Source organism: Cibotium barometz, chromosome 11 (genome assembly GCF_041138505.1).
Source record: "Cibotium barometz isolate CiBa-2024 chromosome 11, ASM4113850v1, whole genome shotgun sequence".
In the NCBI taxonomy this organism is placed as follows: domain Eukaryota; kingdom Viridiplantae; phylum Streptophyta; class Polypodiopsida; order Cyatheales; family Cibotiaceae; genus Cibotium; species Cibotium barometz.
This window is the reverse complement of record NC_141056.1, coordinates 31,073,456-31,093,771: the sequence shown is the minus strand read 5'-3', so window position 1 is coordinate 31,093,771 and position 20,316 is coordinate 31,073,456. Positions and strand designations below refer to the sequence as shown.

The 20,316-nt window shown below is 44.3% G+C and overlaps 1 protein-coding gene across 1 annotated transcript in view; it reads left to right on the top strand.

The window, feature by feature from the left end:
• The first annotated feature begins 350 nt into the window (after positions 1-350).
• The window catches only part of LOC147634053 (mitochondrial pyruvate carrier 1), a 37,234-nt gene continuing 17,268 nt past the window's right edge, over positions 351-20,316 (top strand). Inside the window, exon 1 of the mRNA XM_086805154.1 lies at positions 351-545. Coding sequence (XP_086661280.1) covers positions 453-545 — 93 coding nt within the window. The 5' untranslated portion in view covers positions 351-452. The remainder of the gene's footprint in view (positions 546-20,316) is intronic.

Here is a 20,316-nt window from a genome sequence, read left to right as displayed (position 1 = left end):
AAATGTAGGGTTTTAAAATGTAGCTTGCTTAGCTCTACAAGATCATCAATTCATCCATATGGTTTTTGTCTTTATTTCTACTACTTTATCAATGGTAAGCAACCACATAATCCCACCTAGCTTGTACAATTGGGAACACACCAATTTGAAATAATGTTGTTAGCAGTATTACACACTAGCATTTTTGTCTGTTGCTTCCATAGAAAAAGTCTGCCAATTGTTAATGTGAAGAGACCTTGAGCGAGTGTCATGGTTGTTGACTCTGCAAGATGATCCGTGTGTGTGTACACACCACACCTTACACTAGGTGCCCGTCCAGGCAAGCTCATATATGTGCGTGTGTAGACACAGAGAGAGAGAGCACCCAAGTTACCAAACTTCCATAGGTAGTAGTACAACATCTCTGAGATACGGTACTCGTCTTGATTCTCTTTGTTTTTCTGAAGACAGACATGGCTGCTTGGAGAGCCTTCCTCAACAGTCCTGTTGGTCCCAAAACCACGCATTTCTGGGGCCCTGTCGCCAATTGGGGCTTCGTGGTCGCTGTAAGTCCTATCTCCTCCTTTCCATTTCCACATTTTGGTTCTCAATCACGCAGGAAACAAAGTCCTGGCATATCACACAGAGCATACAGATATGGAATTCTACTTTGTTTTTCCTTGGTCGTACTAGGGTTTGAGTATCTGTTCTGCAGAGTTCACGCTAGGGCTTCGAGAGCTTATGCTAGTGTTCAATCATAGAAGGCATGTGCAGATCCTGGCGGATATATATCCTACAAGGGATGAAACTAGGGTTTGATTTCAAAAGGGAAGAAGTTATGGCATCACACACAGCTAGGGTTTGAGAGACGAAATTAAGTTACACAGTTCATGCTAGCTTTTGCCTGGGACTGCCGTTACTTTCTTTACTACAGATGTTATGCTAGGCGACGATTGCTCATGTCAGGCCAACGGGCATACGTTTGCCCTTCAACTGGCACTTTTTAGCCTCCATGGACTTTGTGATTTCTTATTTGAGTTACCTTAAGGCTTCATCTTTATTTTCTTTTGCATCACGCCATAGTGATGGTTTAAGAAAGATGATGCCAAGGGATTTGATTCTATGAGGGAATTTTTGGGATGACGGGGGGGGGGTGTGTTTTTGGAACTACGGTGTCCTTGTGCTACGACCTTTACATATTCATCCATTTGGTCCCACTCGCATGTAATGTGAAGTATCAGAAGGTTTCTAGTCCTGTGTGATATTGCATTGGGATTACCAAAACATTTTGAGAGATGGTTGTTTTCTTTCCGTAGGAACTTTTGGACAAGTATCCTTGCTAGCAACGATCTAGGCTCTTACACATGACTGCTCATTTCAAAGGGCATACTTTTTTCCTTCAACTAGCATTGGTTAGCCTCCATGGACTTTGTGGTTTCAGATTTGAGTTACCTTAAGCCTTCCTTTTACAACATGTCCATAGTGATGGTGGATATGTTACTTCCCTTCATTATTAGTGCCCACCACATCGATTCTTTTCTTTGCGAAATCCTAACCCTAACCCCTAGCATGACATACGCTTAGCAGTTGACTGATGTATTTGACATTCCCATCTACTTATCTTTGAACAACATTGAGGATTAGAACCCTCATCGCGCTGTTGGTGTAATGGGGAGGTGCTTTTCTCGCAATCAAAATAAGATTACGAGCACTTAATCATGACAAGCACAACCACAAAAAGTATCTGCACAGTACACCATACCAAGGGCCGAAGAGCACCGGCATGCACCTAATTGCTCCAAGTACAACCAAAGTGAAAACAAGACATACAAGAATGTTCATCTGACCATGAGTCATCAAACCAAAAGACACTCACAAGCATGTAGCATCTTGCCACACTGCCTGCATGCTCATGTGGTCTGCATAAGGCATCCTGCCAATGAGTTTCATGTGAAACTCTAGAGTCTTCATAGGTTGTTGCCTTGTTTTCAGCCCGTGAACACACCCACCAGGTGTATCCACCATAATCACATGGGCCAGGGGACAGGAACGGGGATAGGGAGTGGGACGGTACACAAAAAAATGCATCAATATATCCATCAAATTTTAAGTATTTATATTACATTTGAGTACTCTGAAAGAAAGCACACAAAATGACAATTCATGAATCATATTACAAAAATAGTGTACTGGTAACCTGCGTACACAAAAAGTTAAAACACAATACAACGGGCCTCAAATGCTGCCCTCCACATGTGACATCCAAGGTTGAAGCCTGTGGTGCTGCGCTAATCTAAAATCATAAATCAGAATCCATATTGAAGGAAACGTTGGCCTCATTGTCATGAGCATCAGTCTCTGTGACCTTAACCTGGTCATTCTCCTTCTCTTGTTGCTGCACCCACTCTACAAAAGGATTTTTGTAATCACCCCCTTGCCCAACATATGCAAGTTGGCACTTACAAAAACCAAATCATGGGCTTTTTCTATGCCAAGGTGGTTTCTCTTCTTTGATGCAATGTGACTATTGGAGCTCCATAGTTGCTCCAAACAAGAGGAGGTCACAGCCTGGCTGAGAATGAATGCAAATAGCCAACTACTGTAACTTTGGTCCATCTGATCCAAAATCCTCCCACCACAAAGCTGCCCCAACCCAAGTCCGATCCTCATGTGCATCGGGGCAACCATACATGCCACGAAAAGATGTATACTCTGCAAGCGAGTCTCTTATTTTGCGCCTTGCACGAGGATCTGGCACTAGTCTCTCTAAGATAATCCGTCAACCAATGTTCACCTCTTGATCATTTTCTTGACCCTTGCCCTGAAACTTGGGGTCCAAAATGTATGATACTGCATGTAAAGGAGAATGATACACATTCCATCTTTTGACACAAAGATCTTGAACCATCTCATACTTGCTCTTGAGAGTGTCCTCCTCATCCTCTTCATCATGATCAAATTGCTCTTGCTCTTTAATGAGCTCTTTCAATTGCTCAATCATCCTGTCCATAGTCTCATACACATTCCCCATGCATGGTTGCATGCCATCCACAAGCCTCAACAAATGCAGTATGGGCTGCAGCATTGCATCAATGCAACGCACATCCTCCCAAAACTCAAGATCTTCACCATCATCTTTGCATTTCCACCCTCCAGTAGTAGAGGCTAACGGAGATGTAGTGAACTTATCACTAATGAAAACCTGCCTCAATGCAGCACTTCATGTACTCAATTGGGTCAACGTCAAAAAGTTATATCCTATCGTTGACATAATGATAATGAATCTGGATGTGCTTAGTGTTGGGTGTTGGACTCACACACTCACACACACAAACCTGCACATTAGGGTTTGGTGCAGGGTAGAATAGCTCACACACAGAAATGAGAGAGAGAGAGAGAGAGAGAGCCAAAAGTGTGGTATCCACAAAATGCAAGTCAACCCTTGCATATGTGCCACATCCATATAATATAGAAGTACAAAATATTATATGTTGAGTGTCCTTTCACACTTGATGTCCAAGGGGAAAAACCACATGGGAAAAAGTGCCCTTGGTTAAGCCCTGTTCACACATAGCACTACCATAAGTGAGCATATGCCTACAAATCTCCCTTGTAGTGGAAGTGTGAACCTGTACAAGGTAGCAGATCACTCTCTGTATGAGAGTAAGCCCAACGCTTTGCGGAAAGCTTCAAACTTTTCTCGAGGTAAAGCCTTTGCGAAAAGATCTGCAACATTATCCTGTGTAGGGCAATAAGATAAACTGATCTCCCCTGCATGTAGCCTCTCTCTGACATAGTGATAATGAATCTCTATGTGCTTGGTACGAGCATGAAATACTAGATTTTGTGCCACGGCCATAGCACTCTGGCTATCAGTGAGAATGGTGGTGGGTGTCTGCTGACACTCACGAAGATCAGCCAATAGTCTCCTCAACCATACACAATCTACTGTAGCTGTAAAGGCTGCCCTGTACTCAGCCTCACAAGTAGATGTGGCAACAGTGGGTTGCTTTTTACTCAACCAAGATATGCATGAACTGCCAAGAAAAAAACAATTCCCACTGGTGGATTGCCTGGTATCATAATCTCCAGCCCAATCTGAATCGGTGTATGCATAAAGCTGCAAGCTGCCCCCCTGGGATAGAACAAACCAAGCTCCAGGGTACCCTTAAGATAACGAAAAATGCGTTTGATTGCTTGCCAATGCTTTGTGCCTGGGCTGTGCATGAATTTGCTCAACAAAGACATTCCAAAAGATATGTCTGGCCTCGTGTTACACAAGTAAATGAGGCATCCCACTGCCTGGCTGTAAATGCCGGCCTCAAAAGGCTCTCCAATATCATGCATAGTAAGCCGTACACCTGGTTCTACCGGAGTAGAAATGGGCTTACATTCATCCATGTGAAACCTTTTTAGCAAATTTTTTATGTTCTTAGTTTGCTGCATAACAATGCCATCATCTGTATGCATAAACTGTATGCCGAGATAGTAGTGTAAAGGCCCCAAATCTGGCATATCAAATTCCGCTTTCAAATCAGCTTTGAAATCTGAAATTTGTGCTTTGCTAGTACCTGTAATGAGCATGTCATCTACATACAAGATGACTATGAGAATATCGGCATCGATTTTCTTCACATACAATGTGCTTTCAGCTGGACTATTCTCATAACCTTGGCTGGTTAGATGAGCATGTATCTTATCATACCAAGCTCTTGGAGCTTGCTTTAACCCATACAATGCTTTGTGCAACCTGCATACTTTATGTTCCTCACCAGGAACTACAAAACCAATGGGCTGATTTACATATACTTCCTCCTGTAGGCTGTAAATCCCCATTTAAGAATGTAGTTTTGATGTCCAATTGATGCACTTTCCATCCTTTATGTGCAGCCAATGCAATAACTGATCTTATTGTGGTCATTCTCGAAGTAGGAGCAAAAGTCTCTTCATAATCTATTCCCTTTTTTTGGGAGTAGCCTTTAGCCACAAGTCTTGCTTTGTACCTGTCAATAGTACCATCAGACTTTCTTTTGACTTTGTACACCCACTTTGTTCCAATTACATGCTTGCCTTTAGGCAATTCCACAAGATCCCATGTATTGTTCTTCATGATAGAAGAATTTCAGCTTGCATAGCTTGCAACCAATGCTCATTCTCAAGTGCTTCTTCATAAGAAGAAGGCTCTTCTGAATCAAAGAGACCACCCATTGCTAATGCAGGCTCCCCACGATGTATATTCAAAGCATGGCTGGAACTAGCCCTTGTTCTACCTGTGAGTGGAGCTGCAAGTTTGCTTTCTTGCAAAGTTTTCAGCAACCATCTTGGCACTGACTTGGCTGTGTCTATGGCTGTTTGCTCTTCCCTGACAAGATCTTCCACTTCTTCCATCGAAGGGGGCTGAATGGCTGGCTGTTCCACATGTTCTACATGAGGATTTTCTTGTGTAGGGGCTGGCTGATTTGAATCCCCCCTAATTGCAATGGGTAAAAGTTCATCAAACATGTCCTGTATGCATGTATCATTGCTTTTATACAAGCTGTACATGGGCTGTTCTGAATTTTCAGCAAATACCACATCTCTACTGACAAAAATCCTTCGTGTAGTTGGATTATAAAGACGGTATCCTTTGCTCTCATTGCTGTAGCCCACAAAAATGCATTTAATTGCTTTGTCATCTAGCTTTGTTTGGAGTTGTTCTGGCACATGTGCATATGCCAAACACCCAAATGTACGCATATAATCAGGCTGTTGGCTTTCGGCTATACCAAGCCTCAAATGGTGTTATGGTTTTCAAAGCTTTTGTTGGACACCTGTTCAACGCATGAGCTGCACACATTATAGCTTCCATCCAAAATTTGTGAGGCAACTTTTGTGCTTTCACCATGCATCTTGCCATCTCCATGAGAGATCTATTTTTCCTTTCAGCTACACCATTCTGCTGCGGTGTATAAGGCACAGTACATTGGTGTTTGATGCCCTTGTGAAGCATATAATCCTTGAATGCATTTGACATGTATTCTCCACCTCTATCTGAGCGGAGTGTTTGGACTTTACATCCACACATATTTTCAGCCATTGCTACAAAGTGTCAAAAGCATGTAAACACATCTGCTTTCGCTTTCAAGGGTAAGCCCAAGCAAACGTGGAGTAGTCATCAATGAATGTGACTAAGTAAAGATGCCCCTCTATAGATGGTGTCCGCATTGGACCACATACATCACTATGTATGAGCTGTAATTTACTTTCAGCTCTAACAGCTCCATCTTTGGGGAATGGTTTTCGTTGCATCTTTCCCAAAATACACCCCTCACATACATGTCTTGGTGGAGACTCAGGAGGCAGCATATTATCAACCATATGATGCTTCTGCAAAAGCATCAAACTCTGAAAATTTACATGCCCAAAACGAGCATGCCATAGCACTGCATCATGCATAGCAAGAGTGTGGGCAGCCACTGTATTTGCATCATAAGTGCGCTTGTCATAGCTGTCCAGCTTATACAAGCCTTTGTATCGTGTTCCAGAAGTGACTATTTCATAACTCTTTGATGGGTCTTTTACCAAACACTTCCCGTCTTCAAATTCAACCTTTAAACCTTGGTCGTTTATGGCTGAGACGGAGAGCAGATTTTTCTTTATCCTTGGAACATACAATACATTTTTCATACATATATTGGCACCATTGGCTGCAATAAGTATGACATTACCAATTCCCTTTACTGGATATGTGGTATGATCTGCACATGATACAGTGCGGCCATTTGAAGCATAAACCAAGTGCTGAAATACATCTTTGCATGAAGTGATGTGGCTCGAAGCACCACTATCAAAATACCATGATGCATTTTGTCTGTCAGATGCAATGCAAGACATATCAGTGTCTGAAGCACTTGGTGTGTCACTAGTGCATGTGACCAAAAAAGTGCACTCTTCCTGGATTACATTAGCTGATTGCTGTGCTTTGTCAGAAGAGTCTGCTACTGCATTGCCTGCTTCTTTCCTTTTCTCTTTTGCAATCCGCTTCCTACATTCACTGATGTAGTGTCTAGGCTTATGGCAGTAGTGACATTTGCCCTTCTTTTTGGGCTTGTTTGCATCCCCTTTGTCAGACTTTTCACCACTAGAAGAGGGCTGTCCATGACCAGCCTTGCTAGACTGTTGTCCCCCATGCCTAAAGCTCTTTGCTTTACCCTTATCCTTGGCTGTAAATGCCTTGTCTCTACCACGGTTGCTCGATAAGTTAGCTCTTGTTTGCTCTTCCTGCAAGAGTAAACCCACGAGCTCTTCAAAAGTGACGGGATCAGCACCTCCTCTCATTGAGAGGTTGAGAGAGGTGTGAAAGTCCAAGTAGGAAGGCGGTAAAGAATGAAGAGTGTTGGTGACCATCTGTCTGTCTGGGATAACCTCATCAATGTTGAGCAATTGTTCCTGCAAATCTTTCACTTTGGTGAGATGATCTGCCATGGAGTCACCCTCATCCATAGAAAGAAGATCCAATTGCGTCTTCAAGTAGGCGACTCTTGCCTCGTTGCGTACCTGATACATTCCTTCCAATGTGTCCCATGCAAGCTTCGATGTCTTGCATGAACGAATGTGTGGAATAATAGTCCTTTTTACTGAAAGGGCTATCAATGACATGGCCTGTGCATCTCTCGAGTCCCATCTCTTCTGCTCTTGTGTGGGAGCAGGTTCTACATCAGGAGCTCTTTGAGCACCTCCCCTGGTTGTATGGTAAGTGGGCGTGTGTCATCACCACACACGATGCCCCAAAGCCCTTTGGCTACCAGCAAATTACGGATCATGAAACTCCAAAGGGAGTAGTTAGATCCATCCAGCTTGTCCTCCTGGGTGAGTACACCAAATACATCTTTAGCATTCTGTGCCATGTCAACAAAATATATCTGCAAGCAAACCAAGCACCAATGTGCACTGCCAGGCAACCAAATGTCCTGTGCAAATGTATGCCTGCAAACCAAAGCAAGTGTAAACCTGCACCAAATTGTCCAATTACACACAAATCGCAGCTGTAATGCCCAATTACATGCTCCAATCTGAAAATCCCCAATTTTTATGCACTCCAATCGCTTCAATGTGCATCTAATTGGCCAATTTTCACAAAAGCCCCAAATTTTTGCAAGTGAAAGAGGTTCAATTTGCTGATTTTGACCTCAATTTCGAAAACCCCCAAATTGCAGGCAAAGCAACATGCCCAATTTTTTAAATTTGTCTTGAAATTGAGAAATCCCCCAAATTGCACGAATCCTGTACCACCTGCAAGCTTTCAAATTTTCCTGGCAAACCCCCAAAATTTGTCGAATCTGGAGCAGAGTGCCTGCAAAGCTTATTTTGTTTACTTTGTTTAATTTTGTTGTTTGCTGAAACAAAGGTACCTGCACGTGTGGGCAGTATTGATGTACAGCCGGGAAGAATGAAGCACGGAAGCACAGTCGGGAAGAGGCCTGGGCGTTGGAGGGAGTCGTTGCAGCTGGAGACTCAACAATGAGAAGGACATGGAGCTGCAGGCGGGTGCGTGTAACTGGCAGCCAGCGAGGTGTGCAGAGGACGGATGCGCTCTGGGCGGTGGCGGGCCAGCTAGAGGCGAGCGCGGGAGTCGCTGGTGTCGGACCAGCCAGAGGCGAGCGCTGGAGTCGCTGGTGTCGGACCAGGATAGCCGTGGGCTAGCTGCACGCGTAGCTGCAGCAGGACCCGAACAGACGGTAGGCGTGAGTCGACAGCGACCCGAACAGGACGGCTGTCGACTGAACAGCAACGGCGAGGGCGTGGTCGAAGCTGGGCGACGACGACGAAGGCCGGAACGGAACCGTAACGGCGCGAAGGACGTCGCCCGTTTTGGAACGGCGAGGGCGGGTGGTCGGGACGGCGCGTCTGTGAGCGGCCGGATGGACGGAGCGGGTGCTGGAGTATCACCGCCGGCTGGAGAGGCGGTGCCGCCCGCGAGGCTGGGTGGAGGCGGTGGGCTCCCCACTAGTGCCGCCCGTGTTGGGTGGCCGGACGGTGGAACAACGATGGAATCGACGAACGGACGGCGACGGAAAAACACAGCGTTGACGGAATTTCGCAGGCTTTTTTGCAGATTCTCCACAGGCACTACTCCAAGGCCAGCTCCCAGCTCTGATACCAATTGTTGGGTGTTGGACTCACACACTCACACACACAAACCTGCACATTAGGATTAGGTGCAAGGTAGAATAGCTCACACACAGAAATGAGAGAGAGAGAGAGAGCCAAAAGTGTGGTATCCACAAAATGCAAGTCAACCCTTGCATGTGTGCCGCATCCATATAATATAGAAGTACAAAATATTATATGTTAGAGTGTTCTTTCACACTTGATGTCCAAAGGGAAAAACCACATGGGAAAAAGTGCCCTTGGTTAAGCCCTGTTCACACATAGCACTACCATAAGTGAGCATATGCCTACACTTAGTGCATGCATGAAACACTGGGTACGCTGTCATGGAGTATGGTGGTGGGTGTCTGTTGACACGCATGAAGATCAACCATGAATCTCCTCAGCCATACACAATCTACTGTGGCTGTAAAGGCTGCCCTGTACTCAGCCTCACAAGTAGATATCGCAACAGTGGGTTGCTTTTTGCTCAACCATGAGATGCATGAATGCTCCAAAAAGAAACAATTCCCACTGGTGGATTGCCGTGTATTATAGTCATTAGTCGTGTTTGAATCACTATAAGCATGTAACTGCAAGCTGCCCCCCTTGGGATATACCAAAGGAAGATCCAGGGAGCCCTGAAGATAGTGGAAGATCCGCTTCACTGCATGCCAATGCTTTGTACCTGGGCTGCACATAAATTTGCTACATTGGGAAACCCCAAATTGAATATTCGGGGCCTGGACGTGTGTTGCATAAGTATATGAGGCAGCCCATCAAAAGGCTCTCCAACATCATACAATGCTCAATTTGAGCCTTGGCTCCATCGGAGTAGAGATGGGCTTACAATCTTGAAACCCAAATTTGTGCAAGAGCTTTTGAATGTACTTTGTTTGTTGAACATAAAGCCCAACATCTGTCTCCACAAATTGTGTGCCCAAATAATAATGCAATAATCCCAAATCTGTCATCTCAAATAACGTTTGCAATTTAGTTTTGAATGCTGAAATTTTCTCCATATCATTTCTAGTTAGCAACATGTCATCCACATAAAGAATGAGCATAATCAAAGTGCCATGATCCTCTTTCACATAGAGGGTGCTCTCTGTTGGACTATTGTGAAAATTCTATGTGGTCAAATAAGTATGTATCTTCTCATGCCAAGCTCGGGGAGCTTGCTTGAGTTTATAATGTACTTTTCGAAGCTTGCATACAAAATGACCATGCATTGCAAAACCAATGGGCTGATTTACATAAATTTCTTCTTGCGAATCCCCATTGAGAAGAACTGATTTTATGTCCAACTGATGCACTTTCCATCCATGATGGGCAGCCAATGCAACAACAAATCTGACTGCGGCCAACCGGAATAGGACGAGGAGAAGAAACAAGAGATTGAAAGTATGCATCAAACCTCTTTTATGTCCTCTGTGGCGATGTCCTTGCCACTGTTAGCACATTTGTCCCCAGATTCTGCTCTTTTATGGTGCCCAATTGGTCCCTTTTGCATGGCCCTTGCTTGTGGGTTGGCCACCCCTTTTTCTAGTATTTTTTTGGGATTTTTCCCAGCCTTTCTGGCATTTTCTAGTCGGCCTTGTGCAGTAGCTCCAGTCGGCCTGTTTTGCAGCTCCAGTCGGCAAGCTTCCCCCTACTATAAATAGTGGGTGCTGGCCTCTCATTTCTCATTCAATCTTGTACATATTTTGCTCCCTCTTATGAGACTTGTAGTGTCTCTTGCTTGGGACTGTTTTGCTTCAGTATATTCAGCATAGTTCTCTCCGTATCTCTCTCTCTCTCTCTTGCACTCTCTGTTCAGCACATTCTAGTGCCACTCTGCTTCCGCTTTGTGCACTCTTTCATGGTATCAGAGCTCCCAGTTTAGCAACCTCTTTGCTGCCCTAGATTCAGCCGTGTTTTCAGCACCCTCTCCTCTGCGTTTTTTCTCAGATCTGCAGCCCTTTGCTACTGCGTTTTCTGGACAGCACTTGCTAGTCTTTTCACCTATAGTTTGGCTTCACCAACACAGCCATCAGGTACTCTTTGATCAGCGTTTTCTTTTCCATGTGGAGATTGGACATAGGCGGCCTGTTTTGTCAGGACAACATCCTTCTGTGTGTTGCGATTTCCTCTCCAGTGGCCTTTCCCCTTTGCAGAGGGGGTCTTTGGTGGCACTCTTGGTACCTATGGAGGACACTCCTTCAGAGTTTGTGCGTTTTTTTTTTCTTGAGATTGAGCCCAAGCTTTTGTGATGGCTGCACCGACTTCTCTACATATGTTTGCTAAGTCTGCCAAGTTGGATGGTTCCAACTACATCCTATGGAAGGTGAAGGTGAAAGCGACCTTGCATGGCGTGGATCTTTGGGATTGGCTTGTTACACCGGCCAATGCCACCTCTCCCACCCTTGCTTCCGGTGGTGTGACTCAGGCACAGCTTGATATTTGGCAGTCGAATGATCGACGCGTTTTCTCCTTTCTGATGTTGAACTGTTAGGATTCTGTTCTCTCTCATGTGCGTACAGCAGATGCTACACATGAAGTTTGGAAGGCTTTTGGAGATCTCTATGAGAATAAGTCTCCGGGTGAGGTTTTGGCGTTGGAAAAGCAACTTATGAACTCATCAGTTTCTGCCTTTCCATCTTTATCTGCTTTCATCTCGAAGATGAAAGATCTCCGGGACGAGCTTGCTGTTTGTGGCAAGGACATCTCCACAGAGGACATGGCTGTTCAGCTGCTCTCCAAACTTCCAGAGAGGTTTGATGCATACTTTCAGTCTCTTGTTTCTTCTCCTCGTCCTGTTCCAGTTACTTGGGAGGAAGTTCTCCCCTCCGTTATGCAGATTGAGTCTCGCTTTGAGGAGCGGATTGGCACCTCTGGTGGCCATGATGGAGCTTTGGCAGCACGAGATAAAGGGAAGACTCAACAAAAGAAAGGAAAAGGGGGTTCTCCAAGGATTCCGACAAGGATAAAGACAACAAATCTTCAAAGAATAAGGACATTGAATGTCATTATTGTGGCACGAAGGGTCACAAGTCACCCCAATGTCACAAGAAGAAGCGTGATGAAGTAGCAAAGGACTCTTCCTCAACGGCGGTGTCTCAACCCAAGAAAGATGATGGCATTCTTCTCTTGGCAGGTACTCGGCATAGCTCTTGTGACTTCTCAATCACCTGATGCAAAGCCAAGATACAAAGCCAGGTTAGTGGCTAAGGGCTTCAAGCAAGAATATGGTGTGGACTTTGATGAGATCTTCTCTTCAGTGGTCAAAATGACCACACTTAGAGTTGTATTAGCTTTGGTTGCTCATGATGATCTGGATTTGATTCAGATGGATGTGAAGACTGCTTTTCTTCACGGTGATCTCCATGAGGAGATATATATGCAATAGCCAGAGGGTTATGCGGTAAATGGAAAGGAGAAACTTGTATGCAAGCTGAAAAAGAGTCTTTATGGGCTCAAACAGGCACTAAGGGAATGGTATCATAAATTTGATACATTCATGAAATCCCAGGATTTCAGGAGGAGTGACATAGATCACTGCTTATACACCAAGAAAGCTTTGGATGGCAGTCTATTGATCCTCATCTTGTATGTTGATGATATGTTGATTGCCGGGAAATCTCATAAAGAAGAAGAGGCTGCATCAGACCTTTGATATGAAGGATTTGGGTGATGCAAATCACATTTTGGGTATGCGGATACTTCGGGACAGAAATCAGCATGTGTTGTATTTGTCTCAGAAGGAATACATTGGCAAAGTTTTGCAGAGGTTTAATATGGACGGGGGAAGAAGACTAGTACTCCTTTGCCTCCATATGTGAAACTCAGTGGTATGGACAGCCCACAGTCAGATAGTGGCAGGGCTTATATGGCCAAGATTCCGTATGCTTCAGCTTGTGGCAGTCTCATGTATGCCATGGTTGCTACCAGGCCGGACATTGCATTTGCAGTGGGAGTGGTTTCTAGATACATGGCCGAACCTGGCAAGAAGCATTGGGAAGCAGTGAAAGGTGTCATGAGATACCTGAAAGGCACACAGGATATGTGCATGTGCTTTGGCAAACAGGATGCATTAGTGCATGGTTACACGGATTTGGATTACGCCGGTCATCCAGATAACCGGAAGTCTACTACCGGTTATGTGTTTACATTCACAGGAGGTGCTGTGTCATGGATATCCAGGATGGAGAAGTGCACTGTCTTATCTACTACAGAGGCCGAGTATATTGCAGCCACAGAGGCTTGCAAGGAGGCATTATGGCTATCTCGGTTAGTGGTTGATTTGGGTTATACAAGGGATATTCCATTGTTGCATTGTGACAGTCAGAGTGCCATCTAGTTGGCAAAGAACCCTGTCTTTCATGCAAAGACGAAGCATGTGGATGTGAAGTATCACTTCATCAGAGAGGTGATAGAGAACAAGCAAATTCAGCTTGTCAAGATTCATACGGATGACAACCCGGCTGATCTGTTGACAAAGAGTTTGTCTCCAGAGCGATTTGCTCATTGCAGACACTTGATGGGCATTGGATGAGGCCAGTTTCAGCCTTGATATGGCCTTGTATATTATCATGTACATGCTGATTTTTCTTTTCCTTCATTTAAGGGCACTTTGCCTTTAAGTGGGAGGTTGTTGGGGTAAAGGCATTATGCCCACCCTTATGGTGTGTACTAGCCCATAAGTTTTATAGTACATAGTACACTTAGTACTTTTAATGTACTAAGTGCACTATGTGTACTAGAGCAAATATATATGTGTGAGAGTCACACACTCACACGTGATGAGTTGACTTATCCCCACATGTCTCTCTCTCTCTCTCTCTCTCTCCCTTCTTCTTTGTGGATGTCTCCCACATGAAACCCTAACTCTCTCCCTTCACTCCTATTTATAGTTGAGGTGAGCTGGCTGATTGGGGCTGCTAGAACTGGCCGATTGGAGCAAGCATGTTGGTTGACTGGTAAAATACCAAAAAGACTGGGAAAAATCCTAGAAAAATATAGAAAAAGGGGGTGGCCAGCCCACAATCAAGGGCCATACAAAAGGGACCAAATGGGCACCATAAATGAGCAAAAACTGGGGATGAATGTGCTAACACTTCCTGTCATGTGCACAATTGGTATCTACCGTGTGCTATACGCATGCAAGACTAGCTTCGAGGCTTGGGGAAGCTTGGAACTAGGCAGGCTGATTGACGAGCTGAGTTAGGGATATACTAACGGGCAGGCACCCAAGTATGGACGGGCGGGCGGCCAAGTGTGGACGCCCGATGACCGGCCAAGAGCCTATAAAAGGGTGGCCAAGGTTAGTTATTGTAATATAGAGAGTCTCGCGAGTTTGTGAGAGCTCTATGGTCTTGGAGCCTGGATCTAGTGCAGACGTGCACCTGCTTTATGCAGCCGAGGCCGGGAGCAGTCTCGAGGCCCGCGAGGGCAGCTTCGTGGCGGTATGGGACGTCGCGAGGAGGAGATTGGTCGGTACGTCATCCTAGTTAGCTCAGCTCGTGGCTCGATGGGGACAGCCAAGACTGTGGGCTTGCCCACGGCTGTCATGGTTGGGAGGTGAGTCGGGCCTGCACCCCCTTTGTTGTTTGTTGTTCGTTTGTTTGCAGGATTCGAGATTCGAACCAAGATCGATCACGAGGGAAGATCCGTGGGGATTTGACAGTGGTATCAGAGCATACCTCGTGAACGAGCAAGTCGGTAGGTAGAGAAGAAGAGGTCGAAGTATGGTATGTGTTAAAAAGCTTGCTGTTTTTTCTGTGCATACTGCAGATTTCAGATTTTGTATGTGTTTTTTCTTCATCAAAGAATCCCATGTTGATGGGAGATGGTAAGTTTGATTGGGTTGATTGCTTTTGCAAAGAAGAGCCTGTTTTGTTGTGCAGTCGCATAACTTGCAGGGAGAGAAACAAAAAAAAAAAAGCATAATGCTTTTCGTAGCTTTTTGGCGCACGAGAGAGAGAGAGCAAGAGATTGTGCTGTTCGATTGTTTGGCTGGATCGCTTACAGGCGGTCAAGCTTGTGCGCTGGCAGGGACGTTGGTATGCTAGCGACGGCTGGCTGGCAGGCAGGCGCACGTGCCTGTGTAGCCAGGCGGCCAGGCAGCCAGGCCATCTAGGCGCCCAGGCTAGGCATGTTGGGCTGGTGCCCAGGCCAGGCCGGCGCACAGGCCAGGCGGGCAGCACCCAGGCCTACGCAGGCGCCCAGCCATGACTTGTAGGCGACCAGCGCAGACTTCCAGCAGCAGTCGACGGGGTTCCAGCAGCCGACAGCAGGCGCAGGTTGGCGATGATGGACAGGTGACGTCAGCTAATGGATGACGTCTGCAGCAACTCACCGAAGGCGCTAATCCAGGAGGTTGAGAAAAAAAAAACGCTAATCCAGGCGCCGGCAGCTCACCGACGGGTGAATTCAGGAGGAAAAAAAAACAGAAGTAAAGCTTACGTTTTTTTACAAGCTTTCGTTTTTAAAAAAAAAGAAAAAGTTTAAATTTTTTATAAAACTTTAAAAGTCATCTCTCCTCCAAGATCTATAAGGTTTCAATGGTGTTTATTTTTTTAAAGACAAAATAATATATATATCCATATATATATATATATATATATATATTAAAATATATATATATATATATATATATATATATATATATATATATATATATATATATATATATATTTATTCAAGAAAAAAAAAACAAAAAACACACAAAAGCTAAAGCGAAAGCTAAGCCTAGCTTTTCGAGTTTTTTTTTGGCTTTTGGGAAACCTTTATAAACCCCTCTCGTGGGCTTCTTGCCACACATCTCTCGACTTCTCAAGTTCTCAAGTTTTCAAGCTCTCAAGCTCTCGAGTTTGCTTGCACTTTCATTGTGCAAAGATCGAATTTTCTCTCCACGTATTCTCTTCATGATGTCGACCCAAGAATCAGAGTTGGAGCCCCTCGTGGAACGCGAAGGCTTGCCGGCTACGGAAGGCACTGATGCCGATCTTTTTGACGAGTTTGTGTCAAAATCAGATTTCCAAGAGTTCAAAGTAGCTCTCGAAGCTTCTTCAGCGGAACGTCAGGCACAAATTGCAGCCCAGATGCAGGCTTTGCAGAACTCCATCGCTCTCTTGACCACTACCCTCTCTACTTTCTCGGGAATGGATACCTTGGCTTCAGCTTTAGGCCCCAATATTACTCCGGAACCGTTCGGGGGCGAGCAAAAGCAGAGAACCAAGGAGATCGTGGACACTTGGCTACATAAGTGGCAAGTTCACTTTCAGTTTCATCCATATGATGATGGAAAGAAGATACAGTTAGCAGCAGGTTTCCTGTCCGGCAAAGCTTTGCTTTGGTGGAAGGAACTGAACCCAAAGCCAACGACTTGGGCACAATTTGAAGATATTTTCAAGAAAGAATTCCTCAAGAAAGAGGATGACTACGATGTTGTCGCCCGGTTTTCAGCTTTGACCATGACCTCGCAGCACCTCACTTATGAGGTCTACCTCCAGAAGTTTCGTGACTTGCAGATGAAGGCTACAAAGATGGATCCCACTACTCTTTTGGGGTTTTTCGTAGCTGGTTTACCCGACTCGTACCGATTACAGGTTAAAAATAACAAATGTAAAACTTTGGACGAGGTCATTCATTCAGCTCGTATCTATGATGATACGATGGTCTCTTCCAAGTCAAAACCCGTTACCGAGCAGGGGAACAAGCATAAAAGAAAGTTCTCCGCACCTATGGCTAACACGAATGAAGGCAAGTCTTCGGACCAACCTTCGAAGAATACAAGTTCGACACCAGCGAAGAAGAAACGACTCCTTAGGGCTTTAAAGCTCAAGAAAGAAGGACGTTGTTTTATCTGCGAAGAAAAAGGACACATGCGTAATGAGTGCCCGAAGCAAAAGGGTACCAAGTCAAACGCAGGACCCAAGCCAAAGGCAGCTAACCAGTTGTATTTGACAGGTACGTCAATTACTGTACTTTCTCGCCCTAGTACTTGTTCTGATTGTCTGTTCAATTCTAAGGTATTTGGCATGCATGATCTTCTCCGAGTTTATGGAGAAGTGAATGGCCATAAAATTCACATTCTTTTAGACCCTGGCAGTTCGCATAATTTTGTTAACTACAAACTTGTGCAGAAATTGAGTCTTGACACGACACTCAGCGACCATACCTATGAGGTACGTCTACCTGCGAGCAGACAAGTTTGGGATCGCAAAGTGGAGATGCTTCCAATCCAGATTCAGGACTACAAAGATACTCTGGAATGCTATGTTATGCATCTAGAAAATGTAGACTTGTTATTAGGGATTGAGTGGTTTAAGACTCTTGATGTCCAGATAGATTGGCCTAGTCATATTTTTTCTTTTCAGCATAGGGACACCAAGTATAGTATTTTAGGTGATTGTATCCATCCCTCTCAGGGACCTCTTGTAAATACAATTGATTTTGGAAATATAATGAATTCTTCTTTGTATACCGCTTTCCATTGTGTCTTGATTCCACTTTCTTCTTTTCTCATCCCTTCATTGGATGTGAATGAATTAAGTGTGTTTGAAAGCAAAGAATTACAGAAGATACTTGATTCGTTTCAAGATGTATTTCCTAAGGAATTGCCATCGGGTTTACCACCTGAACGGGCAGTAGATCATCGTATTGACTTGATCCCTGGTGCTCATCCTGTGAGTATTCCACCTTATAGGATGAGCCAAGCTGAGGAAGATGAGTTGGCTAAACAACTCGAAGATTATTTGAGGATGGGCCAGATCCGTCCAAGTAAATCACCTTGGGGTGCACCTGTGTTGCTTAGAAGAAAGAAGGACAATACTTGGAGAATGTGTATAGATTACAAAAGATTGAACAAGCTGACAATTAAGAACCGTTATCCTCTCCCTAGATCAGATGACCTAATTGACCGGTTAGCAGGAGCGAAATATTTCACGAAGATAGATTTACGTACTGGTTATCACCAGATACGTATTCATGAAAGGCATGTCGAAAGAACCGCCTTTCGGACTAGGTATGGCCATTACGAGTTTCTCGTATTACCTTTTGGGTTAACCAATGCTCCAGCCACTTTCCAGCAAATGATGAACGATCTTTTTCGTGAACATTTGGGAAAATTTGTGGTGGTGTTCCTGGATGATATTTTGATTTATAGTCGTACTCTTGAGGATCATGTCAGACACCTCACGATTGTCTTATCTATTTTAAGACAGAATCGACTATATGCTAAATTCAGTAAATGTGAGTTCTTTATGACCGACATCATTTACTTGGGACACAAGATCACTAGAGATGGATTGAGCATTGACTATGACCGAGTTCAGAAGGTTTTGGACTGGCCCATACCACGAACAGTGAAACAACTTCGTTCTTTTCTCGGTTTTGTTGTTTTTCTTAGGAAATCTGTACGGGAGTACTCTCAGCTCACACTACCGATGACCGACTTATTGAAAGGTCGTGGACGTAAGTCCAATCAGCCTATCACTTGGAATAACGTTTTGGATATGGCCTTCAGACTTTTGAAAGATAAAGTCAAGGAAGCACCTATCTTAGCATTGCCTGATCCTAGTCGGCCTTATGTTCTTGAAATTGATGCCAGTGACTATGCTATTGGGGCTGCTTTATTTCAAGATGGTAGACCGGTTGCTTTTGAAAGTAAAAAGCTAGACGACACTCAATCTCGTTGGCCAACCCTTGAGAAGGAGCTTTATGCTGTGATTCATGCTCTCAAGGTTTGGAGACATTATTTATATGGCTCCAAGTTTGTGGTATTGACTGATCATCAGTCAATCAAGTATGTGTGTGATGCGGATGATTTGAGAGGCAAGAAAGCTCGTTGGGCAGAGTTAATGCAAGATTTTGATTTTGAGATCTGTTATCGGAAAGGGTCCATGAATAATATTGCAGATGCGCTTAGTCGGATTAGAGAGGTGAATACTTTGTCGTTCACCGAGATTTCTACTGACTTATTTCAGTCATTGAGAGGGCTTTGCAGGACTGATAGTTATTTTGGTCCATTTTGGCAGAAGATCCAGGACGGGAGCTCATTGATTGACCAAGACTCGGTGACTGCGCAGTCTACCATTCAGGCTGCAGGAGGTCAGTGGATGATTCGGAATGGTTTACTATTCCGTAATGACAAAATTTGTGTACCACAGATCCCGGACATTAGGTCCAAGATTCTGAGGGAGTGTCACGATGCCCCTTCTGCTGGACACCCTGGGGTACACAGGACACTATCATTAGTGAAACACACTTTTTATTGGCCGAAGATGAAAGGGTATGTAGAAGATTATGTTCTCAAGTGTCAGATTTGTTAGGTAAATAAAGCTGAACGCTTTAGACAGGCTGGGTTGTTGCATCCTTTGCAAATCCCAGGTAATAAGTGGGAAAGTATTTCCATGGATTTTATTACCGGATTGCCAAGAACACATCAAGGCCACGATTCTATTTGGGTTGTGGTAGATCGCTTGACAAAGATGGCTAGATTTTTACCGACCCGGAAGAATATTACAGCTACGCAATTAGCTCGGCAGTTTATCGAGCAATTGTTTAGATTGTACGGGTTACCGCCGCAGGACATAGTCAGTGATAGGGACTCTAAGTTTACGAGTGACTTTTGGAAACTTGTTTTCGAGAAGTTGGAAACAACTTTGAATTTGAGTTCCTCAGATCATCCTCAATCTGATGGCCAGACTGAAAGAGTGAATCAGATTTTGGAGGATATGCTTCGAGCATATGTATCCAAAAGACAGAGTTCATGGGAGGATTATCTTTCTATGTTAGAATTTGCATATAACAGTACTAAGCATACGAGTACAGGGTTTAGTCCTTTCATGCTTATGTATGGTTTTCAACCAAGATCACCTGTTACAGTAGGATTCTCAGGACTTCAGCATGATGCAGCACGTAAATTTTTGCAAGATATGCAGGAAATGTTACAAGTTGCAAAGGAATCTATTAGAAGTGCTCAAGACCGAGACAGGTTTTATTCTAATAGACATCGTTCACCTAGAGAGTTCTCTGAAGGAACGATGGTGTATTTGCGAGTTCCGAAAGATTCCGAGACTTTACGGACAGGTAGATCTTCGAAATTATCCCCTAGATACTGTGGACCATTTCGTGTTACACGACGGATTGGTTCAGTTGCATATGAATTGGATTTACCTTCTCATGTGAAAGTTCATCCTGTATTTCATGTCAATAGACTTAAGG